This window comes from Sus scrofa, chromosome 3, assembly GCF_054392235.1.
Source record: "Sus scrofa isolate SSC_HxYL_T2T_F1_AM1 chromosome 3, Sscrofa_HxYL_maternal_Yorkshire_Landrace_v2.0, whole genome shotgun sequence".
NCBI lineage: Eukaryota > Metazoa > Chordata > Mammalia > Artiodactyla > Suidae > Sus > Sus scrofa.
The window spans coordinates 46,650,034-46,676,074 of NC_139385.1; the positions used below are offsets into that span (position 1 = coordinate 46,650,034).

General features: G+C 57.3%; 2 protein-coding genes across 47 annotated transcripts in view; both read right to left on the bottom strand.

Moving 5' to 3' along the window:
- MAPK8IP3 (mitogen-activated protein kinase 8 interacting protein 3) overlaps nt 1–10,318 on the bottom strand; it is a 44,461-nt gene extending 34,143 nt beyond the window's left edge. For all 46 annotated transcript variants that reach the window (XM_013987768.3, XM_085017911.1, XM_085017893.1 and 43 more), the window contains exon 1: nt 9,807–10,318. In XM_013987768.3, coding sequence (XP_013843222.1) covers nt 9,807–10,124 — 318 coding nt within the window. In that variant the 5' untranslated portion in view covers nt 10,125–10,318. The remainder of the gene's footprint in view (nt 1–9,806) is intronic.
- A 4,166-nt stretch (nt 10,319–14,484) lies between these two features.
- JPT2 (Jupiter microtubule associated homolog 2) lies at nt 14,485–25,966 on the bottom strand. Its single transcript, NM_001048070.1, is given in 5 exon segments — nt 14,485–15,509; nt 16,322–16,370; nt 18,455–18,597; nt 20,720–20,868; nt 25,913–25,966. Coding segments are annotated over 5 exon segments (567 nt in total). The 5' UTR covers nt 25,957–25,966; the 3' UTR covers nt 14,485–15,327.
- Nucleotides 25,967–26,041: the final 75 nt, after the last annotated feature.

Below are 26,041 nucleotides of genomic sequence, written 5' to 3' on the forward strand. Positions count from 1 at the left end.
AAAACGTGTTTCTTTACAGATCATTTTCTTCAAATTTAAGAGAATTGAGACCCTTCAGTGGTCACGGACAGGGTGAGTCAGGCCTGTAAAAAAAGACTTCCATGCAGATATATAATGGAGTATTACTCAGCCAGAAAAAAGAATGAGGAGTTCCCGTCGTGGCGCAGTGGTTAACGAATCCGACTAGGAACCATGACGTTGCGGGTTCGATCCCTGCGCTTGCTCAGTGGGTTAACGATCCGGGGTTGCCGTGAGCTTTGGTGTAGGTTGCAGACGCGGCTCGGATCCCGCGTTGCTGTGGCTCTGGTGTAGGCCGGTGGCTACAGCTCCAATTGGACCCCTAGGCTGGGAACCTCCATATGCCGCAGGAGCGGCCCAAGAAATAGCAAAAAGACAAAAAAAAAAAAAAAAAAAAAAGAATGAGATCTTGGCATGTGCAGCAACACGAATGGGTCTAGAGATTAACGTGCTAAGTGAAGTCAGTCCAAGAGAGAGAGAGAGATGAACATTATGTTACATCACTCACCTGTGGAATCTTAAAAACTGATACAAATGAACTTACGTGCAAAACAGAAACAGACTCACAGACTTTGAAACACTTGTGGCCACCACAGGGGACGGGCGGCGGGGGAGGCATGGATTTGGGTTTGGGAGGGAAAAGCTCTAAAACTGGGTTGTGATGACGGCTGTCCAACTATGAGCTGCAATGAAATTCACCGGGTTTTAAAAAAGAAGACTTCCAGCAGAAAGCCACATCGACCCTCTTCAATTTTTATTGGATTTCTCCAAGTGCGCGTACCCACCGCGAATGGAAACGGGAAGAAGGAAGTTTTAATGCTGAGCATCTGGGCCGAGTGGGTCTTCAGGGCCCCGGGCGAAAGGGTCAGAGTCTCCCACGGGCACACTCTGCACACAGACAGTGTGGCCGAGGCAGAGGGCAGATCTCAGAGACCTGCTACTTATGGGGGCACGTGGAGGCTCCTAGGCGCTGGGGGTCGAGTCGGAGCCGCAGCTGCCAGCCTCCACCACAGCCACAGCAACGCAGGATCCGAGCCACATCTTCGACTACACCACAGCTCATGGCAACACCGCAACCCCGGATCCTTAACCCACCAACCTGAGGCTACTGGAATGAGAGGCACAGTAAATTAGCACATGCGATCCAATCCTCCCTCCTCGAGGTCCTTCAGGCCAGGGTCAGGTGGAGGCAGTAATTCAGTCCGGCTTGGTTCGTCAGGAATGACCTCAACACGAACCAAAGATCTTGTTCTTTCGCATCATGGACTAGCGACTCCTTCCTAGGGGAGGCAGAGTGAATTTCCAAAAGAAAAACGCTTTTTCATCTCTTGGGCAGGCAGCGTGGGCACCTAGAGGGCAGCGCACAGGCGGCTGTGCCGGGGAGACACTCTCTCCTGGCGGCTGGCCCCGGTCGTGATCGGTGTCTGCCGGGAGCTCAGGGTGCTGACCTCAGCCTTCAGAGGCTCCCTCCCAGCTCGCACTCCATGTTCTGGGGCTGTGACCGTTGACATCCAAACGCAAGTATGGGGGTGGCAGAGAGGGGGACACCTCCACACTCAGGCTTCAGACACACTGAGACGTCAGGCCACCACAGGAATCCAAGAACCAGTCTGGATTCATAAAAAAAGCATCGACGGCATTGGTTTGGTTTGGTTTTGCTTTGGTCTTTTAGGGCCACACCCACGGCATATGGAGGTTCCCAGGCTGGGGTCAAATCAGAGCTGCAGCTGCCGGCCTACAGCACAGCCCCAGCCACACGGGATCCTTAGCCACATCTGCCACCTACGCCACAGCTCACAGCAATACCAGATCCTGAACCCACTGAGCGAGATCAGCGATCGAACCTGCATCCTCATGGCTACCGGTCAGGTTCTTAACCTACTGGGCCACAACAGCAACTCCAGCACTGGCTTCCTCCACAGTGGTTTTCAAGAATTGGTAAGACAGACAGGAAAAATTGTGTGTGTGTAAAAAGTCACATTTCAACATAGTATAGTTCACTTACATATTACCTGTTAAATATATATGTTAAATACGTATGCCATTTATTAAGTTGTTATGCAAGGTACACCACATGGTTTGAACAAGGGGAAATAAGAAAAAGGGAGACAAAGTGAAAACTCCAAACGGCCCGACCTGGGAAAGGTCACTCTCGAGAGGCCCGCCCCTCAGAAGGGGTCTCAGCCGCTGGCTGACCCCTCACTGTGTACCCGGCTCAGGCTCAGCTTCCCAGGGCGGACCGCGGGCCTTTGGCTGGGCAGACCCTTGGCCTTGGCCCCTCCATGGGGGTCCAGAGGAAGCAGGGCCACCCAGAGAACGTTAAGGGACGGCATCGCTCCGCACCTGCCCTTGTGGACAAGCCTCACCTACACTCCCTTTGGGGCCTCGCAGGTGCAGACTAGTGGACGGAGCAGGGATACGCTTGAGGACCCGCGGCAGGGCCCCGGCGCGGCTGGAGCAGCAGCGCACCGAAGGGCATGTGTGCTTAACGCACCCGCTCTGCTGCGTGGCAGAAATGAAGCCAACAGTGGACACGAGCCAGACGCCGACAAAATTAGCAAAGACAAGAGACTCTGAACTCCCCAAGCGCTGTCCCGCCACCCCCGCCGACAGGGGTGCCCTCCTGGGACCCTGCCTCTCCCGACCTCCGGGGCGCTCAGCAAACCAAGTGACAGATGGAGCGCCGCTCCCAGTGTCTGCGGAGACCTCACTCCCCACCCTGGGGACGGGGAGGCCCCCCACCCCCACCGCAAGGCCTGAGTGAAACGACAACCGCTGGGTGAGTCTCGAAGCAGCGGCCTGGGGAAAGAAGTAGAGGGAGACCCGAGGATTCCGTTTCCATAAAGTGAGGTCTAGGAAGTGCAAATCCCCCTGCAGAGGCAGCAAGCAGACCCGTGGTCCCCGAGGACACCTGGGGACGGAGAACGGGGGAGAGGGGCCGGACCACCGAGGGGCCCGAGGAAGCTTCGGGGACGGTGGAGATCCTCACTCTTGACTGTGGGGGTGGTTTTCCAGGTGTAGACGTGTCAAAACTCACCCAACTGCACCCTTCAAATAGCTACAATTTTCTGCACTGACCTCAATTGCATTGTCACAAAGAGCAGAAGAGAAAATGAAGCCCAGGGTCCAGGACTCAACCCTGTCCGTCGGCACCGGATGCTCACAAGGCCAGTGGACTTGTCACCAGACCTTCGCAGCTTTTCAAAGATCTCATCACCTCGCTGTAGTTTCCTAAAGAGCTGGAAGGCTTTTTTTTCTCATCTCACAGTCTTTTCTTTCTTTTTTTTTTTGCTTTTTAGGGCCGCACCTGTGGCACATGGAGGTTCCCAGCTAGGGGTCTAATTGGAACTACAGCTGCCAGCCTACATCAGAGCCACAGCAACTCGGGATTCGAGCTGCGTCTGCGACCTACACCATAGCTCACGGCAACGCCGGGTCCTTAACCCACTGAGCGAGGCCAGGGATCGAACCTGCAACCTCATGGTTCCCAGTTGGGTTTGTTTCCGCTGTGCCACGACGGGAACTCCTCACAGTATTTTCTTCTGTTCTCCTGCTTCAAACCCCTACACTGTGGGGTCCCCCGCTTTCTGGAACATGTTCACTGGAGGGAAAACACTCCACAGAGTAAGCATCTTGCCCAGTTGCCTGAGGCTACATAACAGGCGAGACACACCGCCCTCGGAGGTAAGTGGGGGTGCAGGGCCGTCTACGGGGCCGCGCTGCCCAGCACGGTGGCCCCAGCCACACGTGGCTCTTTCAATTTAATTACAATGAAATAAAAATAAAAACTCATCTCAGTCGCATGAGCCCCATGTGAATGAATACCGGTGGCTCCGTGTGGCCCTCGGCTACTGACTTGGACACAACCACCAAACAGAAATTTCCACCCTCCTATGGCGCTGTGTTGGACACGTGGCTGAAAACCCCAGAACAAGGTCTCGACCTCCAGGAGCCAGGCAGCTCAGTGGGGTGCGGAGGCAGCAGGAGCTCCCTCCTTTCTCGTCTGCACGCACAGCCCAGCACCTCCCTGGGATGTGTGTTGGGGAGAGAAGCGGCAGCCTGGGGACCCTGGGTGGCAGGGACTCAAGACCCAGCATCTGAATGTCAAAGGGACAGGCGTGAGGAGCCAGGCATGGTGGGACCAGCGCGTGGTCTGGGCAGAGCTCGGGGAGGGGGCCTGGGGAGCGGCCAGCCCTGAGCAAGGCGCTCCCCTGCGGGGAGAGTGCCCCGCTCTGTCCCTGTCTCTCCCCTTTACAGCCCTGCCCCGCAGCCTCCTCATCTGCACGCGTGGCAGCAGGTCCCCCATCGGCACGCCTGCCTCGGGAAGGCCTGCAGCGTCACCTGGTGTCTGGGATGTTTCGCCGAAGGAGGGAGCGAAGGAGCCGGGGCGGAAGATGGGATCTGCCCCTGGGCCAGGCCACGCCAGGGGCAGCGGGGCTGGCACGGAGAGAAGGCGGCGGGGGGACCCGTGTGACGGGGTGGCAGGAACCAGGATGGGGCAAAAGACGTTCAAAGAAACATCAGGCCCAAAGAATGGCCTGCACTGGGTGAGTGACTGGCCCTGGGGGGCGATGAGGGCGACCACCCCTCCTGCCCGCAGTTGCCCGCTCTGCCCGGCATCCTCCCGCCCTCAGATAAGCGCCAGCCTGAGCAAAGGGACCCCGTGCCCAGCTCCCACCCCGCCTCCTGTGGCAAAAGCCACGCTGCGGGACCCTCTGCAGTAACTGGCCTGTGAGGCCAGGGCTGTCCAGGTTGTGGGGGCCCCTCGGGACAGAGGCGGGAGCCCTCGGGTCTCGCCGAGTGGAGTGGGTGGGGCGGCCGTGTGCAGAACCCGGCTGGCCCCAGGGAGTCTGGGAGTGATGTCCCGTGAATTCGTTTCACGGTTTTCTAGAACTTATTCGGAAATAGAAAAACATTTGTAAAGATTTTAAATTTAATTTAGAAACTCTAGTTTTGGGAGCGCTAACTCGTCCTGGTCCCTGCCCCGGGCCTAGCTGCCCGCACAGGGCCGTAGCGGCCGGGCCGGGGCCTCGAGCCCCCGGCCACAGCAGGCTCCTGCCCAGCAGGCTGGCCCTGGTGGCAGTGCCGCTCTGCTCTCCTGGGCCTGTTTGTCTCCATCTTCAGGGAGATTTCCCTTGGATTCCTGTTGACGTGGGTAGAGCAACAATGGCCCGATATTTAGAGGCAACCACGAAAGGCAGCTCTAAGCACCAAACCTTACCGGCTTCATCTAAAAACAGTTCATGACTGGAGTTCCCTTTGCGGCTCAGTGGTTAGTGAACCTGACTAGGATCCACGAAGATGCGGGTTCGATCCCTGGCCTCGCTCAGTGAGTTAAGGATCCCGTTTGGATCCCGACTCAGCTTGGATACGGCATTGCTGTGGCTGTGGTGTAGGCCTGTGGCTACAGCTCCAATTTGACTCCTATCCTGGGAACTTCCATATGCTGTGGGTGCAGCCCTGAAACAACAACAACAACAACAACAAAAAAAAAAAAAAAGAGAGAGCGAGCACGAGAGTAGAAGAGAAAGTCCTTGGGACACCTGATTCATGGCTCTACCGTCCCCACGCTCCACTGGTACCTGCCGTCCTGCCACCGGTTTGGTTTTACAGGCCTTTCAGGGAATTCCTCATTTTTGCTTCAGCAAGTCTGAGTTGACTTTCTGTCACTCATTTACCCGAACAGCCTGGGCAACGGAGGGACTGAGGGCTTGAAGAAATGCAACGTGCATGCATATCCCCTTTGCTCAAATGTCACCTTCCTCTGCATGACAACAGTGACCGAGTGTGTGCTCATGTGCCCAGGGAAGGTAAATGACCGGCTTTTTTTGGCCGCCCCGCGGCACATGGAGACTCCGCACCTGGGATCGGATCCAAGCTGAGCTGCCACCTAGGCCGCAAGTGCGGCAATGCCAGATCCTTAACCCACTGTGCCGGGCCGGGGATCGAACCTGCATCCCAGGGCTCCCAAGATGCCGCCAATCCCAGGGCACTACAGCAGGAACTCCGGTAAACGACACACCTTCATCAGAGCCACTGCAGGTGTGCTTTAGTTCACGTAAGAAATTGCCAAGAGAGGTGGGATGCAAAGAGCATTATTCAGCTAAGAAAGAGAATGTAGGCTTGGATTGTGGCGCGTCCCACAGAGCAACACTTTGGCCACTCTTTTGTGAAAACAGCGGGGAATGTAAAACATCTTCTGTGAAAATCCAGATGATGCTAATAACTTTGTTCAAAGTGACTGCGTCCCCTGCCTTGGTTTTCTGTACCCGGCTGTGGACAGGAGGAAAGGAGGCTGTCGGTCCCGGCGGATGCAGTCAGCGGCAATCCCAACGACCCCGAAGTCCAGCTTCTCAAAATCTCAAAAAACAACGTCAAACAAAACAAACACCCTTGACGTGACAGCGTGGCTGGAGAAGAAACCCCACACCTTGTTCATGAGGTGATGAATGTACTACTTGTAATACGGGCAACAGGAAAAAAACCCTCGGGATTCAATATATTAACTCCTTCACGAAAAGAAAGCAAAACGACCATTGCCCCAGAGGAGAATCACGGCTTCTGCGCCCCCCAGTTTTGTCCTGTCCAAACATTCCTTTATGAAAGACGTCACTTTTGCACAAGTAGGAAAAATAAAACCCAGCCAGGCTGGGGTAAGGGACCTCCGCCCAATGTTCCGGGGTGACCTAGAGGGGAAAAGCATCTGTAGGAGAACGGACATGTGGGTCTGTGGGACTGAATCGCTTTGCTGTAGAGCAGAAATCATCCCCACACTGCAAATCAACTAGACTTCAATAAACCTTCACAAGAAAAAAAAAAAAGAAGAACGAAACAGTTTGGGGTAAAACTTTCCCGCAGAGGTGTCTTTATGCAGACCAGATGCTGAAGCATCAGAAATATCCATGCACACGTCTCCCAACGGCACGTCTGCCTGAGTTGCTCGTGACGCGTGGGGGGCGTTACTGGTAGTTTCTTTAGGACTAAAATCATTTTAGGGCAATGACGGCTACTAAACTCCCGGCCTGTCCCTCGGTGCCAGTGGGCAGCATTGCCCAGGGGTGTCCACTGCCCCCCCCGCTGTCCTGGTCAAATGCCATTTCCAACCTTTTCTCACAGGAAAGACCTCGGTGGGTATTAAACCCTTTGTATCAGATACACAGATGCATCATCTCGAGCGTCTCCGTAGAGGTTTTCGAAGCCAGCAATACATCCATTCAGCTCTGCAAGGCTGAGCGGCCCTCTCCTGTCTGCTCCGGCAACACCCGCAACATCGGTGGCAGAGATGCCAAGCTCCTGCCCTCTGAGCTGCCCCTGGAGCTCTCTCCCCTGACTTGGCCAAATCCGCCCTGCCGCACTTCTCCAGGCAAACGGCGGCCAAGGACAGACTTGGCACTTGAGATGAAAGCAACTGCCACGTCTGGTAACCCCCTCGCCTTCCGGAGGCACCGATACAGCCAGACAAGGGGAGACTGGTCACAGGGCGTGCGGCCCCAAGGGCAAGGCTGACACTCGAGGGGCGTCTGCAGACCCTGGGCCTCCGCCCGGGGCCCCACCATCTCCAGCTCCTGTCTCATGAGAGGGCCCCCTCGGGACCAGAACACAGGCACCAGCCTCTCGCTGAGCCTATCGCGGGCGTGCCGCAGGGGCAGGGGTGCTTGCTCTGCTCCCGGCTCTTCTTTAGCCTGCAGCTTGCGCGCACTCAGAGGCTGCAGGCGGTTCGGGTTACGGCCTCTGAAAACGCCTTCCCAAGCAGACCGGCCAGGGCGCCAGGAGCCACTGCCAGGCCAGGCCGTTCTGCCCCTGTGTCTGGAAAAGCACCCCCCCCCCCGCCCCCGACCGGTCTCTTCCACGGAACAGGAGAGGGGCGTCTGCTGGACGCGGAAAGTGAGCCAGGATGCCGACCCGGTGGCGGGACTCGGCCACACGGGAGGTCTCTCTAAGGGCACCGTTAGTGTCACATCACAGCCTCTGGCCGGCCTGCCAAACCGGGTCCGCTCCGGGGCTCGCGGCTCCGCCTCTCTCAACAGCGGAGGCAGGGAGCCAGTCTCCTCCAGACTGCTCAGCTCTCAGGCCCCGGGTGCGACCGGGCGGCCAGGGGCCCACTCGGCTGGGGCTGCCCCTGGACTGCACGGAGCAGAGCGCGGCCTCGCCCACCCAGAGCTGAGGGTGAAGTCGGAAGGTGAGGGTTCTCAGCCTTAAGGCCGTCCATCCTTCTCCCCGGACTTCCTTCCAGGCCACTATACGGACCACACGGGCACGGGACGCAGGAAACCCTCCTGAAACCCACCGTGAGGCATCAGATGGCTGCTGAGGACAGGCCAAAATGGGCGGCACTGCCCGGGGGGAGGGGAGGGGAGCCCGGCGCGTCAGGCTTCTGACCGCCCACAGCGGCATCATGGAAGAGCTCACGCCAGGGGTCAGGCCACACTGGGTCCCCGCCTGGTCCTTCCGGGGCATGTGACCTGGGACCCCCCCCCCCCCCCCCCCGGCGCCCCCTGTTCTTTCCCCAGGAAATGCCTAGGGCCACCGTGAACTCCGAAATCCTACAAGCTTGGGCATCCCCTTCAGTTGTGAGCCCCAGCAGGCAACCGTCCTTTGACAGATGCACAAAACCCAAGAGCCAGTGGGTCCCCGGAAGCAAGAATGACACAAGACAACGTTCACGCACACACACACTTAAACCAAACCAGGCCACCCACTGCTTGGGCTCGAGAAAAAGTCGAAACACTGGAACAATCCACTTCAATACTCAAGTCAAGAAGGTGTTGACCCAAATTAATTACAGGGGAATTTAGCACATGTAGTAAGAAACTTCCTATTCCTCAATGGAAAAGCATCACCCAATGACGGGTGGCACAGAATGTCAGGGCTCAGAGATCATCTAGGGCGAGTGACTACAGGACGGACGGAAATGCAAAATCCGGGGCAGAGAGGCGCCGTGGACAAGGTCACAGAGGCAAAAAGCAGGGACGAGAGCCCACATCCCCGGACCCGCCTAGGTCTGGCATAGAGCGTGAAATGACGGTGAATGAATGAAGGTAAGTGGGGTTCCTTACAATGCGTGTGGTTCTTCTAAGTGGCTCACAAAGACATGACGTCCAATTTAGGAAGATAGAATATCTAGGACAGAATACACTCTTTCCAAATTCTCCTTTTAACTCCTCGGAAGCCACAGTGCAATTTCTCAGCCTTTTCACAGAAGCTAACAACCTCCCCAAGGGAGGGCAACGCAGGGGAAAGAAACCACCTCCATAAACTTGAGGTCTTTCACCAGGTGCCAGCGAGGCTTTGGTTCTGTGTTCATATCCATCCTTAAACTCGCCCGGGTCACAGACCTTCAAAACACCGGCCCAGAGACAAGGCACAGATCTGACAACGGACAGCCTCTGGCTGCAGAACCGTAAGATCAGAAACCTCCTTTTTCTCGGAGACTTTAAAACGGCAGCAACCTGGAGTCTAGGAAACGTTTGCGAAACACACACACAAAAGCAAAAAGACCTGGCGTTTGGGATGAGAGGTGGGTAAGGATGGGACACTGGGGCCTGAGACCCTTCGCGCTGCAAGCTCTCCCCCGTGACGCCAGGTGGTTTAGGGGTCAGGGCTCCTGGCTGGAGCAGCGGGCCGGGAGGAAGGGGGAGCCAGGGCTCAGCCCCTGGGCCCGGCGGGGGGGGGTGCCCCGGGGGGCTTGGCTGGGTGGGCGGGGCGGGAGTCGGGCCCCGCCAGGGCGGGGGCTGAGGGCGGGGCCCACGGGCGGGGCGAGGGTCCCCCGCGCGGCCCGGCCCACGCACCTCTTCGGCCTGCTTGCGCAGAGCCTTCTCCCGCTCGTACTGGGTGAGCAGCTGTTCGTTGTCCTCGCGCAGTAGCTCCAGCTCCACCTCGTGCTCCTGGTTCTCGCTGAGCACGGAGTCCAGGTTCTCGAGCACGTTGACCACGAGCGGCATAAGCTCTTTGACCACCTCCTCGTCATAGCAGTGGATGAGGCGCTCGAACTCGCGGTAGATGGAGCCCGCCAGGCCCGACACCCGCTCCGACATCACCGAGCCGGAGCAGTAGTCATCCTGGTACACGACCACGCCGCCGCCCTCGTCCATCTGGATCTCCATCATCGCGGCCACCGCCGCCGCCAGCGCGGCCTGCTGTCCGCCGGCGCGTTCGCCCGCCCCGGCTGCCCGTGAGTCCGCAGGCCGCAGCCCGTCGCCTCCGCCGCAGCCGCTGTTGCCTCAGGGCTCAGCCGCTGCCGCCGCCGATGCTGATGCTGCGCCCGTCACTCAGCAGCCGGAAGTCCCGCCGCCCGGAAGTCCCGCCCTCCAGACAGCGAGGGCGGTGCCCGCCCGTCCCGCCGGCGCCCCGCCGCTAGGGGTCGCAGGTGCCCTGACGTAGGAGGAAGTCCGTCTCCGGCCGGAAGCTGGGCAGGGAACGCTTCCGGCAGGCTTGTCAGAGCCGCTGTCGGTCAGCTCCCGCGACGCTGACGGCGTAGATTTTTACCAGGGGCCGCGCGTCCGCGCAGTGTGCACAAATGCTTCCGTACGGCCTGGACTTGGGCGAGCATCCGCGTGCCCCCTCCCCCCCGCCCCGAGGGAAGGGCCATTATCTTTGGGCGCCTGTCCCCTCCCTCCTGAGGTGTCCAGGATGCTGACCTGGCTGTCCTCTGACTTGCCTTTGCAGCGTCACCGCAGTACGCACGCCTACACGGTAGGTGTTCAGAGCTCTCTGCCCTTCACTTGTCCCCTCTGGGGTTCCAGTCTCATCCTAAGATCCAGCAACAAACGCTCATTTACTCCACTTCGGTGTCTTGATTTTGTGTAACTTATGCAGATTTCAGTTTCATTTCACCAATGCGTCATCTAACCCACACACTGAGTTCATTTCGATAGATATATATTTATGTTTGGCCACACCCTCAGCGTGTGGAAGTCGCCAGGTCAGGGATAAAACCTGCACCACAGCAGTGACCGTGCCCAATCCTCAACCTGCTGTGCCACCACAGGACTCCATCTACCATTTCACTTTTTTTTTTTTCTTCATTTTTGGCCGCCCCATGGCATGTGGAGTTCCTGGGCCAGGTATCAGATCCAAGAGGCAGTCGAGACCTAAGCCACAGCTATGGCAACACCGAATCCTTAACCCACTGGCCAGGGATGGAACCTGCGTCCCAGCACTCCTGACTCCACCAATCCTGTGATGCCCCAGCAGGAACTCTTCTGTGGTTACATGTTAACTTCCACTTGTCCTATTTGATTTTCCTTAGACTCTACCAGATTTTTTTGTTGGTTTGTGATTAGGGCAGCACCCGCGGCATACGGAGGTTCCCAGGCCAGGGGTCCAATTGGAGGTACAGCTACCACCCTACACCACAGCTACAGCCACACCAGATCCAAGCCGCATCTATAACCTACACCACTGCTCACAGCAACGCTGGATCCTTAACCCACTGAGCAAGGCCAGGGTTTGAACCTGCATCCTTGTGGATCCTAGTGGGATGCGTTAGCGCTGCACCACGACGAAAACGCCTGTACTCTGCCAGTTCCCATAGGCCCTTATTTCTCCCACTTTTAGCCACCTGATTTGCATTTCCTTTCAGTGAGGTCTGAGGACACCATGAACCTAAGACTGACACTTTCAGCCTTGGCAGCCACACAGATGGCATGAATCCTGATCAAGAGCCCACTGGTGACAGCCTAGCAGCTGCCTTCCACCTGGTGTGGTGCTTCAAAGGGAGCTCAACCAGACCAGCCGGGTCCTGACCCGACTGCTGGAACCAGTGAACGTCCCTGCAGGTGACGCCCTCACACTTCCTCAGTTCTCCCCTTGCTCTGTGATGCTCACACACCCCCACCAGGAAATGGTCTGGGGTTTCAGACGCGCATTCAGACTGCTTGGGTTCTGACACAGCCTAAAATCACTACCAACCTATGAGGAATGTTGTGGAGATGGAGAGGGGCTTGGTACCATCTTTAGCAAATAGCATGCAGGAGTTATCGCCGGGGCTCAGCTTTAAGGACCTGACATCTCTGAGGATGCAGGTTCAATCCCTGGCCCCCTTCAGTGGGTTAAGGAGCTGGTGGGTTAAGGAGCTCTGACCTGACCCCCCCAGCCCAGAAACATCCATATACCACAGGTGCGACTATGAACAGGCAAAAAAAAAACAAAAAACAAAACAAAAACAAAAACAAAAACAAAAAACAAAACAAAAACACGCAGTAAATATTATAGACTTTAGTTTTACTTACTGATTTTTAAATTCCGGCATCCCAGCTGTGGCACAGTGGGTTAAGGATCTGGCATTGCTGTAGCTGTGACACAGGTTCAGTCCTGGCCTGGGAACTTCCACACGCCATGGGTGTGGCCCGCGACCCCAAACCAAAGGAGCCAGCGTATTGCTGGACAAAGCACAGGACCCGAAGGGGGAGCCACCTCAGTCCTTTCAGACTCTGCCACTGCCTGGCCACAGAGGACACAACTGTGCTAGTGCCCAGCCCAATTCTCAGAACACACTCTACGCTCAGAACGCTGCAGATGAAAGTGAAGACAGTGTGAGGTCACTTGAGAAGCACCCTCCTGGTAGCTGCCCCGATGCAGCGGGCAGGATGGCACGAAGCCTCCTCGAGGGGTCTCTCCAGCCGGGCGGCCCTGAATCCCCAGGCAGATTCTAATAGTGCAGCACTTCACACACTGTAAGGCCTGTCCCTCAGAGGCCAGGTCCTCAGGAAAGAGTGGCGCTAAGAGAAGCATCCCCACCTTCTCCAAAGAGAAACTGACAAGATCACGGCCACACCCTCTCTCATTCTCTTTCAAGCTAAGTCTTTGGTTTTCAAATGAAAAACCTTTACATCCAGAAACTTTGAGAAGATTAACTTGGGTATCTTTTGGCTAAATGGGGGGGAAAAAAAAAAAATGGGCAAACCCCTTCAACCAGTGAAACGCTCTAAGGGAAGCAGAGGCCAGGCCCTCCGCACACGGGACAGGGGGAGCAGGAGCGTGCGCGCGACCACCAGGCAAAGACGGAGTGCGTGACGCTGAGTTTAATGCAACAGCTGCAGCACCCCTGCCTTGTAAAAACAACAGAACGCTCCTCGGTGACACTGCGACATGAGCACACGTTTGTTTTGATACAGCTCTGCAAAAAAGTTGGCACCAGATGCACATAAGCTTTAAGGCTTAATAAATACAGTCATGTCTCCATGCAGCTTGGGGGTGAGAACAGGATGTATGAGTCTTCAAAAGGCAGGCAGCCCCCAGTGAACAGCATTCCCCAAACACAAAAGGCCTCCCCCCATCAGGCTCCAAGGAGCAAAAACTGTCCTGCTCCTCCCAGTGCCTCCGCGGCCCCAGGGAGGGAGAGGAGGCGGGACCATGTGGATAAAAGCAAGGCAACGAGGTCAGTGCCGCCCAGAGGCTCTGCTGCGGTGTCCTCCCCAGGCCCTCCATCCCGACCCGGGCCCCAGACGTCCCTGCCAGTGGACAGACCTAGAGAGCTCTTCCCCCATGTGGCGGCCAGGGAGGCCGAGCCCGAAGGCCCAGGGGCAGCACCTGTCAGGGTCTCCTTGGAGAGCCAACCTGGAATCCACATATCACTTTCCTGTCTATTGGAAGTAAGCCAGAGCTATAAACGCCTGTCCACTTCCACCGCTGGAACATCTCATTGTCAGTTAAATTAGTACATTTGAGCTTAAAAGCTAACCACCATTCATGACATTTTTTTAATGGGGAGAAACCGTTCTGAATTCCAGACTTCTTTACAAATAAGCATTTAAAGAATGGAGACAGGAGGTATTTGAGTCACACAGAGTGCTTCTTGGCTCCTAAGTCAGCAGGGCAACTGGAAGTGAGTCTGTCTTTGGTTGGCGGAGTGCCGTGTAGACCCCTGGGGTGCTGGTGGAAGAAGTGGAGCTCGGCAGGTGGCTCCTGCAGGCACTTGAGTGTCCAGGCCACTGGGAGTGGAACCGAATCTTGATAATGAGGATTGTTCTGGCACCTGTTAGCTCTGGAGGCAGCAAGAGCCCCACCGCCCAGACCTCCCCGTTGCCTGCTGGCCCCTCAGGAGAGAAGCAGAGGACTTGATGCCGCAGCCCGTGAGAGGCACAGGGGGGAGAAGTGTCACCTGACAGATCAAAGGTTATCTCCGCGGGCAAGCGTCGCGAGAGGGGCTCGTGACCACCTTGCTGCCAAACTACCGAACCTCCAGGCCTAAGGTCTCCAGGCCTCATCAGAAACTGTACGGCCAGAGTTTCTGCAAAGCCGTATCGTGGGTGCTAAGACACCTCCTTTCCCCTGTGCTGGACGTGAGTGGTGGGCTTGTGTCTAGAAAGATGTCACACACAGACCGGCGTCCATAGTCACTTATGTAAAGCTGCTGCTTCAGAACAGCTCTGTGGACGTGAGCCAGGAATTCAGCCCGAAGAACCCAAGGTTCTCAAGGGTTGAATTCAAACCCAAGAACCCAAGGTTCTTGAGGATCTCTCTTTCCTACTGTCAACAGGACTATAAAAAAGACAGAGCAAGGATAATCCCGTTACCTGGACGTATGTCAGTGGCTTAAAGGCCTGCTGAGCTGAGCGGCCTTGCAGACAAGCAGTGGGGCTGGTGGGGGAGCGTCCGCAGTAGTGGTGGGGAGCAAGGGCCTAGGCCCAAGGCCGATGCGAAAGAAGGGGACAATTCACAGGCAAAACCGCCTGGAAAGAGTCCGAAACTAGTCTCTGATGGATGACAGGTGGTGATTCCCAGGTAAGACGTGGCCAGGGTTTGACATGGCAACGAGGGGCTCCTTGGAAGACCCGGCTACGGAATCTTTCCATCAAGCCTAAGACCGAGAACGGCGCTCCGGTGTTCTGCCCACAGCCACGGAGGAAAAGCAATCAGGGTATTTCAGGAACATGTGTGGAACTCAAGAGAGAAACTGAGTTCCTGGGAGTGGAGGCCGTGGGCCCGGAGGTCGCAGCCCGGGGATCCGAGGGTCTCCACAGAGACCCCCGCGCGAGGGGGTCCACATTGGCCCCTCCGTCCCGCAGGAACCCACCAGGGTTTCCTTTTCCCCCCAGAGGCTCTAACTGCTACTCTGTCAGCGACACCTGGACGCCCAATGAGCCAACATACCAAAGACGAGAAGACCCCGCTCCCCGGGCCACCAGAGGGGCCTCTCCCACGGGCGCCGCGACCCCGGGCACCTGGAAGGCCAAGGCCTCAGGACGGCTGTGGGGCCAGGCCGCGGGCTCCCCCAGACCCGCTCCCCACCCCGCTTCTCTGGGCTGAAAGAAACTCTATCTAAACTATCTCCCGGGCTTGTCTGGCGGTGAGGGATGCGGCGGTGCCTCAGTAGAAGGAGATGCTGGACTTGCCCCCAGGTGGGTTCAGGACTTTGTTGTGAGAGCGCGGCCGCGGGCCCAGCCTGGGCTCGTGGCTGTCCAGCGGGGGCGCGGGCTCCTGGGCACAGGCCGCCTCCCTCGGGCCGCCTTGCTCGCCGGGCTCCTGTCTGGGCGAGGCGCTCGCTGTGGCTGGGGGACAAAGACAGCACGGCCTCCTGTCAGAGGTCCCGCCTGCCCCAGGCTGGGACCCTAAACCTGCTGAAGGGACCCCTGGAAGACGCCCCCCAGGCCCCCCACTCCAGTCTTCCACCTCCAGGTGAGTGTGGGCAAGGGGCACCGACAGGGAGGCCCGGCAAGGGGGCACAAGGAGGGCCCACCGTCAGCTCAGGGCAGCGGGGCACGGGTGCGCCCAGCCCTGAGGCCCCGCTCCCCGCAAGGCCGCCTCTTCAGCTAGCGCTGCTCCACTGCCTGAAGTCACGAGCTCATCGAAGGTTCTGGACCCCTGCCCTTTACTACACAAGGTCAGCTTCTAGCAGAGGACACCTTGGCCTGAGGCCTCGGCTGACCAGCAATGACAGGAGGTGCAGAAAAACCAGCTGGAAAGTTGGCACCAAAAATAAATGAGCCCTGGAGTTCCCTTTGTGGCTCAGTGGAAACGGATCTGACTAGGATCCATGAGGTTGCGGGTTCAATCCCTGGCTTCGCTCAGTGGGTTAAGGATCTGGCGTTGCCGTGAGCTGTGGTGGAGGCCGGTGGCTACCGCTCCAATTCAACCCCTACCTAGCCTGGGAACCTCCATGTGCTGCGGGTGTGGCCCTGAAAAGACAAAAAATAAATAAAAAAAAAATAACTGAGCCCATTTCCCCAGCCTTGGAACGAGAAAGCCTATTAGGATAACGGCAACATTGCTGGTTTTGGGCAGCTGGCTGGGGACGGGCACGGGGCGGGCATGGAGCAGGGGATGGCAGGAGCACCGGGGAAGGGAGGGAAGAGCAGCTCACCTTTGAGGTCCGGGGCGGGCTCCTCCCCCTCACGCAGGAGCACGTGGTCCTGCAAGAAGGCAAAGCCGGGTCAGTGCGCGGCTCAGACACCTCCCACCTCCATCGGGGGACAATGGGAAAGGCAGGGAGGACCTGGGTATCTCCTGAACTTTGCAAAGTGCTTCTATTTGGGCCATTTTAACCACAAACGAAAAAGAAAGAGCAGCCCCGTGAGCCAGCCCCCTGGTGACCTGCTCTGCAGCAAGGGTGGTGACAGCTCACCTCCCTTGCGGCCTCGGCTGCACAGCTCCCCCGGCGTCCCCCACCCCCAGTGGGGCTGGTTCACAGTGAATCCCAGGTGTTTCCTTTATCCATGGATATTTCAGAATGTGGCTCTTTCGAATGTTCTGAGAAGACCTCTCACAACTGCGAAGACTGGTAACCCCTTAACTATTTAACACGCAGTCGCGTGTCAGTCCCACACACGTCCTCCCGGCTCATCCGTGCTGCCCCAGGGCCAGCCCGTCCTGCTCATCCCTTCATCTGCTGATGGACATCTGGCTTGTTGCCACCTTCTGGCGACTGCAAATAATGCTCTCGAAACAGGCGCCCGAGCATCTGAGCTCTTGTCTTCACAGAGTCCGGGTGGAGACCTAACAGGGAAACTGCTGATCACACGGCGAAGGCCGGGTTCAGATGCTTGAGAAAGGGCTAAGCTGTTTCCCACAGAGGGTGCAACGCTTTAGTGGGCAGGGGTCCGATTCTCCACATCTGCACCACTTGTTTTCCGTTCTTTATTTTTCAGTTTTTTTGCTTTTTATGGCCACACCTGCAGCACGTGGAAGTTCCCAGGCTGGGGGGTCCGATCACACTGCCGGCCTACGCCACAGCCATGGCAATGTGGGATCCGAGCTGCGTCTGAGACCTACGCCACAGCTCACGGCAACACCAGATCCTTAACCCACTGAGTAGGGCCAGGGATGGAACCTGCATCTTCGCGGATACTAGTTGGGTTCATTACCACTGAGCCACAGCGGGAACTCCCGATAGTATCTTTTGATGCACAAGTTTTTAGTTTTAATGAAGTTCAATTTATTTAAATCTTGTTGCCTGTTTCTGGTGTCACATTTAAGAAAACCCTGCCAAATCCAAGATTATGAAGATGTGTCCCTACATGTTATTTTTTGGCCACACCTGCAACATGCAGAAGCTCCCTGGCCAGGAACGGAAGCCGCACTACGGCCATGACCAGAGCTACAGCAGTGACAACACTGGGTCCTTAACCGGCTGAGCCATCAGGGAACTCCTTGTCACTTTTTTTGAGATAATTGGAGTCTCCCTGCACTGACAGCAGGGTGGCTTCCTCTACTCTCCCTGTGACTGAATCGCTGTGGGGTCAGCTGACACGAGGGCGGGTCGGATTCGGGTAGGGTGTTTGCTGGGAATTCCCAGGCGGTGCAGGACGGGCTTCACCACGAGGTCCGTGGGCTCTGGACTGTCTCTGCCTGTGTGGTGTCAGCAGCCACTGACGACCCCTGCCTAGATCTGACATCACGACAAGTTTGCAAGGTAGTGATATCTGAAATCTCTATTCCTCTTCACTTACGGGCTGGAACGCTTGTGTAAAAGGAACTCTTCACCCAACACCCGTTATCCCAGGAACCCTTTACTCAGGAAACCCTGCCTGAGCGTCTGATCCTGTGAGCACTTGCAGAGAGAGTCTCTGGCATTTGCCAAAAGTGACGGATTAGATTTTTTCAAGTATCACCAGGAACACTTAACTTCTACACATTTGGTGAATTTTAATCTGATGCAGTTACTGTGCTCGCAGCCTGAGGGCCACTGAAACAGGGAAATGTTTGTGAGGGGACCGCCCTGTTCCGAGCTCAGTGTTCAAATGCCCTCAGCAGCCCAGCTGCTGGATCAGGCCCTGCGGGCTTCGCCTCGGACTCCAGTCATCGCTGCCTGGCACGCGAGTCTCCGATGACTCAGGGAGCTGCGAGGGCCCCTGGCTGACGACTGCAGCCAGGAAGAACGTCACCCATCTGACCTCTTGCTAAGAATGCACGGTACCTGCCTCGGAGCCTCTGGGAGAGCACGTGGCTCATTGCCGGCCCCTGACTGTTGCGTCTGCTGGCCGAGGGCGGTGCGTACCTTGGGCTTGTTTGGGTGTGCCAGGGGCGAGGCAGCAGTGACCGGGGACCCAAAGATGTCACTGGTCTTCCCGCCAGGGGGGTTCAGACGCTGTCGAGTCTGCACAGGCATTGATTCGTCAAAGATACCACTTCCTTTGCCCCCTGCAGAAACAGGATGGTGAGCAAGGCCAAGGCCGCCCAGCCCGCCCCCCACTCAGACGCAGCCCCTCTTGTGGGACACACTGGCGCCTGGCTGAGCCCAGCAGCCTGGGTGAGGCACCTGCGTGTCCCTTGCGTCACGTGCTCACATTTTCTGGAAACCACAGACTTACTAGTTCTGTTACAGTTTTACCATGTATACAACCGACCCTAAACAGCACAGCTCTGTTTTTGAACTTTATAAAAAATAACCACACTGCATGTCTATTAGTCAGCATTTTACCTAAAAGATGAATTCAGGGGAGGAGAGTTCCCGTTGTGGCAGGGTGGAAATGAATCCGACTAGTCTTGATGAGGACATGGGTTCTCTCCCTGGTCAGAGACCTGGCGTGGCTGTGACTGTGGCAGAGGCCTGCAGCTGCAGCTCCTATTCAACCCCTAGCCTGGAAACCGCCGTATGTCTCAGATGCGGCCCTGAAAGCAAAAAAAAAATGAATTCAGCTTTGAAGGTGGAAAAGACGCTCAATTCAGTGAAGAAATACAAACTGAAATATCCTTTTTAAAGAATCAAAATCACAAAAAGACAAGAAGCTGGCGGCCGACGTGGGGAGCAAGCCCTGCTGACATCACAGAGAACGTGCGGAGGCCGAGCCCAAGTGTCTGTGATGGACCCGGCGAGTCTATTTCAGGAAATCGACCCCAACCAGTACAGGAGGCCAGCTGGGAGCACGGGCGCCCGAGTCAGGAAGAGCCGCACCCCAAGGCTATGTTTGCCACCACCAAGCTGTGGGCTCAGCATGCAGAGCCCCCCCCACTCGGCACACTGCCCGGCAAACACACGACCACCCACGAGCATCGCCCATGGCTCTCAGAGCCGGGCTAAACACCAGAGCAGACAGGAGACCACCCCCAACCAGCCGGGTTAGCTTTCCACATGGGCGGGCAGGGGCGTCCCTCTCGGTCTCCGTCCCGCCCGACCTTTCTCTTGCAGTGTTACTGCATTTTAAAGGATCCGTCAGTTAGACGGAGCTCCTGGGTGATGCCAGGAGGCAGGGCGGGGATTCTAGCGTTTGTTAAATGCTCTCCGACCATCAGGCCGACCGCAGCAGGACAGAAAAGCAGGACAGGCCCACGAGAAGCAGAGGCCTCTCCTCCGTGTCCCGTGACCGCTGCTTGTGGCCGTGCACAACTTGGGGCTTCTCACTCGGTCCAGAGGGGCCCAAGGGAGGCAGGGGACACGGGAGTGAGAGGGACGGGCAGAGGAGCGCCGCCACAGACGTGCAGAGCACCGGGCCAGGGCCAAGGCCACCGCGCATCCACCTCCCAGCGCCCTGGACTCGAGTCTGTCTGGCACGGGCGTTGCTGGCACGAAGGCCGTAGGGCTGGGGTCCCGCGTGCGCAGGCTGGATGGACGAGCTGCTTCGTGGTGAAAAGCACCTGCTCCTCTCCTGTAACCCAATCCCAAGTCGGCACCGCCGCCACTCCCCCCACCAAACTAAACACTTGCTTTTGAGGCCTCTCCTTCCAGTCGTTGCTCTACGTTTGTCAAGAAAATGATCTGTCCCCAGAATTGGGGGGCCGGGCTTCCCACCTCTCATTCTGCTTGGTTTCCCTGCTTGTGTTTAAAGTCCTGACTCTCACATCTTTAAGGATGGAAGCAACCTCGCATCCCCTGACCCCGTGGACACAGACAGGGGAAGGTGGGTACGTATGGGGGCTGTGCAGACGCCTGCCAGACGGAGCTGTGCTCGTGAGAATCCTAATCTACCGATAATCTGATTAAAAGAATGTGAAGGGCACAATTTACATGCAATTTCAAGAATCTCCAGAGTCTGGGGGACAACGTAGGAGCCTCCCTGGTGGGAAGTAAAACCCCATCTGCCTCTGTGTCCCCAGTGTCTGAACACGGCCAGCACCAGGTGCCAGACGAGGAGGGAGCCACTGTCAGGACACAAAGGACAAGTCGGGATAAAGTCCCTTCTTCTAGAGCTCGGAGAGTGGGGATAACCTGCAAAGGAAAACCTGCGAAAGGATCAAGATAAAGAGAGAGATTTTATCAAAAGAGCAGCATCAACAAGAACAGGCAGAGACGAAGGATCGGTTGCTCGGAGAGGCCCATACATACCAGGGGGATTGGTCCTTTTAGGTACATTCTGAGGCTCTTCAGTTGGTCCAAAAATGTTAGATGCCATCCTATTGGGCCTGCTTGAAGGGACAGCTTCTTCTGGACTTCCAAACAGACTGCTTGAGTCTCCTCTCGGGGGCTTCATGGCCCTGCAAGCAGAGAAAGCGAGTGACTGACAGCAACCTGGGTGCCATGTCCAGGGGCTCCGGCACAGCAGGCCAGGGCAGAGGCCTGGGGAGAAGCCCCACACCCACACTGCCCTGTTTCCAGAAACGTTTTCCTCGCGTACCTCGGTTACCCCAGGGGGAGTTCCTGCTGTGGCTCAGTGAGTTAAGAACCTGACTAGTATGCACCATCATGCAGGTTTAATCCCTGGCCTCACTCAGTGGGTGCAGAATCTGGCGTTGCCATGAGCTTTGGCGCAGGCTGCAGATGCAGCTCAGATCCCTCGCCGCTGTCGCTGTGGCATGGGCTGGTAGCTGCAGCTCTACTCCACCCCTAGGCTGGCAACTTCCATAGGCCACAGGTGTGGCTCTAAAAAGAAAAAAAAGAAAAGGGAAAAAAAAAAAAAAAAAAAAACCCAACCTTCCAGAGATGTGCATATCTCAGATTATTCCTGTGACCTGTCGTTAGTAAAATTAGTTTGCCTAAAATAGGCAAACTGAGCCAGTTCAGCAGCATTTAACTCATTTTATTTGGCACGTTGCGTGTGGACGCTCACACGGGCTACGTGTTTACACACGCCTGCTCCTGCTCCGGGACCTCACACCGCGACCCTCTAGGGCGCCGATGACTGAGATCAAGAGACATCACACGGGGGCCACACAACAAGTAGCAGAACCAGGACTCAAGCCCAGGCAGTCTGGGTGCAGAGCCCAGAACACCCCAACACCTCTCTTAAAATGCTCCAAAAACAAAGAGGCAGCGTGCCGCTTACGCACAGACCAAGCCTGACCCAGAGAGCTGGGTCTTTGGAAGGGCAGCCGCTGGCCACGGAGGCCAGTGAGCACCTGGATGGGGGGTTCTGGGCCCTGAGGTGTGGAACTGTAGGCCACGCCCCAGATCGAGAAGATTCCAGCACAAAGAAGAAAAGGCAAAATACCTCTTGAATCGTATCTCTGACGCTGATCTCATGGTCTTGCATTTACTAAGGTGAATAACATCTATTAAACATAATTTCTCCTGATTCTCCCCCGCCCCGGCTGCCGTGAGGCCTATATGCCAGGGACCGAATCCAACATTCCAACAGAGAGTGTCACCCCCACTAACCCACGTGAGCGCTGGGAATTCACACCAGGCCTGAGGCCGGGTATGCCCAACAAAACACGAGAAGGAGCAGAACCCACCGGCTAGACCACTGTCCATTTAGATCAACGTGGGTGCCCTGGTGTCAGCCCCAGACGTGCGGGGTTCCACGAGGGGGAGAGAATCGCCCATGGAGCACAGGGGAACGCCCGCTCGGCCGCCCAACCCAGAGAAGCCGCCGCACGTGGGCATCTGCCACGCCCACCCTGGAGGTCTCCGAGCGGGCGCTTCAGAAGGGGAAGAATGGACCCTGAGCCCCTCTGTACTGTTTTGCCCCGACAACCCCCGAGCACCCGTCCACCTCAGCAGGGCGGGGACACAGTGCATTCACGTGCCTTTTCTCAAAACATTTTTTCATCAGGGCCGCACCCGCGGCACATGTGGGTTCCCAGGCTAGGGGTCGAATCGGCCACGGCCACGGCCCACGGAGCTGCAACTGCGCCTCAGCCTCCTGCCACACCAGGGCCTTAAGCACCTTAAGGATTGACCCTGCACCTTCACGGACACGAGTCAGGTTCTTAACCCACTGAGCAACCACGGGACCTCCTAGATATTTTAACGTATTTCAGAGCAGGTTTGAAGGCTGCGTGGCCCTGCTCTCTTACCAGTCCGAGGCAAGAGGCCCGTCTGTGACCCCGGACACTGAGAGACGATACCGCAGAGCTGGGCACGGGGAAGCCGCGCGGACCCCGACCACGGCGCCGTCACACAAACAGCCGCGTGACGCGCTCCGTCCTCGCGAGAGCTGAACCCTCACGTCGCGTGGTTTTGGGAAGAAACCTCTGCTTCCCCGAGAAGGGCACCAGCGAGGCCTCACGGCCGCCCACGCGCCAGGGACCCTGGATGCCGCCCGCCTCCCCGACACGCGAGCAATGGCACGGCCCCAGCCCCGCGCCGCTGGTTCTCGGCCTGACTCCGTGCAGGGCCAGCAGGCCTGGGTCCGCGTGGCCCCCTCTCTGCAAGAAGGGGTGGGGAGTGCCAGCCGCAGAGCTGAACAGAGTCAATGCCAAGTCCCGGGCTGGCAGGACCGAACCTTCCTATGCTTCTGACTTGCTTGAAACAAAGCTTTTCTCTCAGACTCGGGGACAGGCGCGCCTTGACCCCGAGCTCTCCAGGACGCTCCTCGCACATGCCGGGGTCCGAGACCCTCCCGGGCCTCTCCCTTTACTGCACCTCCAACTTGAAGGCCCCTGGGCACCCACCCTGGCAGGCCTGCCCCGGACCCGAGGGCGGGAAGGCGGATGCATCCTCGGCCTGGAGACGCTCCATGCCTGCCGGGGAAGCCAAAGCTGCGGGAGGCGGTTTCGGTGCTCCCTGTGCGTGAAGCCGCAGAGGCACCGAGGCTCACGGAAACTCCAAAGACCTCTAAGGTTCAAGTGGAGTTTGTGGTCTCTGCAAGGAAAGAGCACAGTCTGGGTACAGGAGGCGGCAGGAATTTCAAACGCTCAAACGTTAATTTTGGGTGGTGGAAATAAATGATGACTGTGTATTTCTCTGAGCTTTGTTTTACTTCACTTTGGACAGAAAGGAAGAAAAGGGACACCCAATGGAGTTCCCGTCATGGCGCAGTGGTTAACGAATCCGACTAGGAACCATGAGGTTGCGGGTTCGGTCCCTGCCCTTGCTCAGTGGGTTAACGATCCGGCGTTGCCGTGAGCTGTGGTGTAGGTTGCAGACGCGGCTCGGATCCCGCGTTGCTGTGGCTCTGGCGTAGGCCGGTGGCTACAGCTCCTATTCAACCCCTAGCCTGGGAACCTCCATATGCCGCAGGAGCAGCCCAAAGAAATAGCAAAAAGACAAAAAAAAAAAAAAAAAAGGGACACCCAAGAAGGCTCCAGCAGAGATCTTGGCACCCAGGGGCCAGGCTTCCTGGGAGGGGCCATGGGGTGGGCCGAGAGGCACAGCCCTGCAGTGGTCAAGCAAATCCACAGGCTGCTCCAAGAGGGTCTCATCGGACTAAAAGTCAAATAGACTTTTCACTAAAGACAGAAGCTGCAACAGGGGTGCAGGGTGGCCTTTACTAGGCTCCCTAATTACAAGAGGGGGATGGGATGACCTCACGACGTGGGTGCCTCTCAACCAGTGTCTCCTTCTGCAGCACCTCTTCAGTACAATCCAACAATGTGCATCCACAAGAGAAGCTAAGGGGCAGGGGACAAGAAAAGCCAGACACGACTCAAGGGGACGATGGCACTGGCTGAGAATGCAACATCGACGCTCGGGGGGGGGGGGCACACTCACGACCCGCCCCCCTAACGGCTTACCCCCCTTTTCCAGAAAAGCTCTGGGGGAACAGTCAGGTTTGGAGAGAAGCAGCAAAAGAAATGTGGATCAAATTCTTTACAAACATGCACCTTACAGTTTAAAAGAAGGACCTTAGATCACCGATGATGGCCAAAGCTAAATGCTTTTATAGTGCAACATCCTTTAACACCAGCTAATTAATCCTTCCCCGAGAAAACCAAATCAGGGCTTTAAGAGGAAAACCTGGCCTAGTAATCCTGCAGCAGCACCGGTTCCTTTCACAGCTAAGGGAACTGCGAATCTCACAAGGCCTGTCCATTGAGTCCTTTAAGATGGCCGTCAAAACACAAAGCTCCCTTCGGATCCCAGGCAGAAGCTTCCAATTAAGATGGGTTTTCCTTCTCCAACACGCTCCAAGAATTTTCTCCTTTTCCTCTCCAAAACTAATGCCGCAAAGAAGTGTGGGTGTTACTGCAGAGCTCCAGCTCGGCAACTATCTTGTGCAACCTCCACCAGCATTACTGGGCCCATTCCCTAACCGGACCAGTGTGTGCTGGGCAGCCGGTGCCAGGCTGTGTAAACAAAGAGGAACTTTGAGGGACACAGCTGAGAAAGTGCTGGAAACAGCCCTTGCCCAGCTGGTGGGGGCGGGGACAGGACAGTGGTTTGCAGGCACCAGGAACTCATTCATCCCCAGGAACTCATTCATCGCGAAGGCTCCGGGATAAACTTCTGGCCCAGGTCAGCGTAGGTGGGGGCATCCGTGATTAATAATCACTGTTCCGTGGATTGATGACCGCTGGGTTAGGACTGTGAGAACTGACCCAACTCCCTCAAGTTTACAGGGGTTTTAGCAGTTGAAACAACCCTCTTATTCTCTGTAGTATTTACCTCCGCCCTCTTCTACTTTTATCGGGTGGCTGAGCCCCAGAAGAGGCTCACAATGAAGATGACTCTTGGGCACCTGAACCAGCTCCATTCCCGCTGGCTCCTCAAGCCGCGGGACCCCTCCTCGCCAGCTCTGTGCGGCTCCCAACACCCAATGATTGACTAGTTAAAAGCGGAGAAGGTGTGCTGCCCAACACTGTAATCCAACTGTAATTTTTAAAAAGGGGGCTGCTGTATGTTCCCGAGTGTTTCAACCCCGTTGCACCTCTGCTATCACTTGCTGTCCTGTTTCCTTCTCAGGACACTGGGGAGCAGCGCCTGGTTCCCCCCGAGTCGCGGGACTGCGGGAGGGGAGGGCTCCAGGACTGGGGAGGGGAGGGCCCGAACCCCGGGCTGCGGAACTGCTGAGGGCTCCCAGGACCGGACCTTGCCCCGAGGCGGGCCCACACGAGCACCCGGCGAAAGCGTGTCGGCCGCAGCGTCGCACGGGCTCCCGTAGCGCAGCCACGTCCGCCCATCCGCAGCAGACGCTCCGCCAGCGTCGCCGGCGCGCTGGCCATTGAAGAGACACGTGCTGGGATCCGACGGGCAGGGAGGCGCACCTCTGGCCTCCCGTCCCGCGGGCGCGCCCACCTCCCCGACCTGGCAGCGGAGCCCGGGGCTCCGTGAGCTCACCGCGGCCGCCCCCACGGCGCCCGCGCCCACCCCCCCCACCACGCGGCCGTGGCCTTAGCGGTGGCCGCGCCCGCGCCGCACCTGGAGCCAGCCCGGCCACCCTCGGTCTCCGGCACCCGGAACATGTCGCCCGCCATTCGGCACCTCCCGCCCGCCGCGCCGTCCTTCCCGTCCGGCCCCGCGCGGCCTGAAGCCCCCCTCCATTGGGCG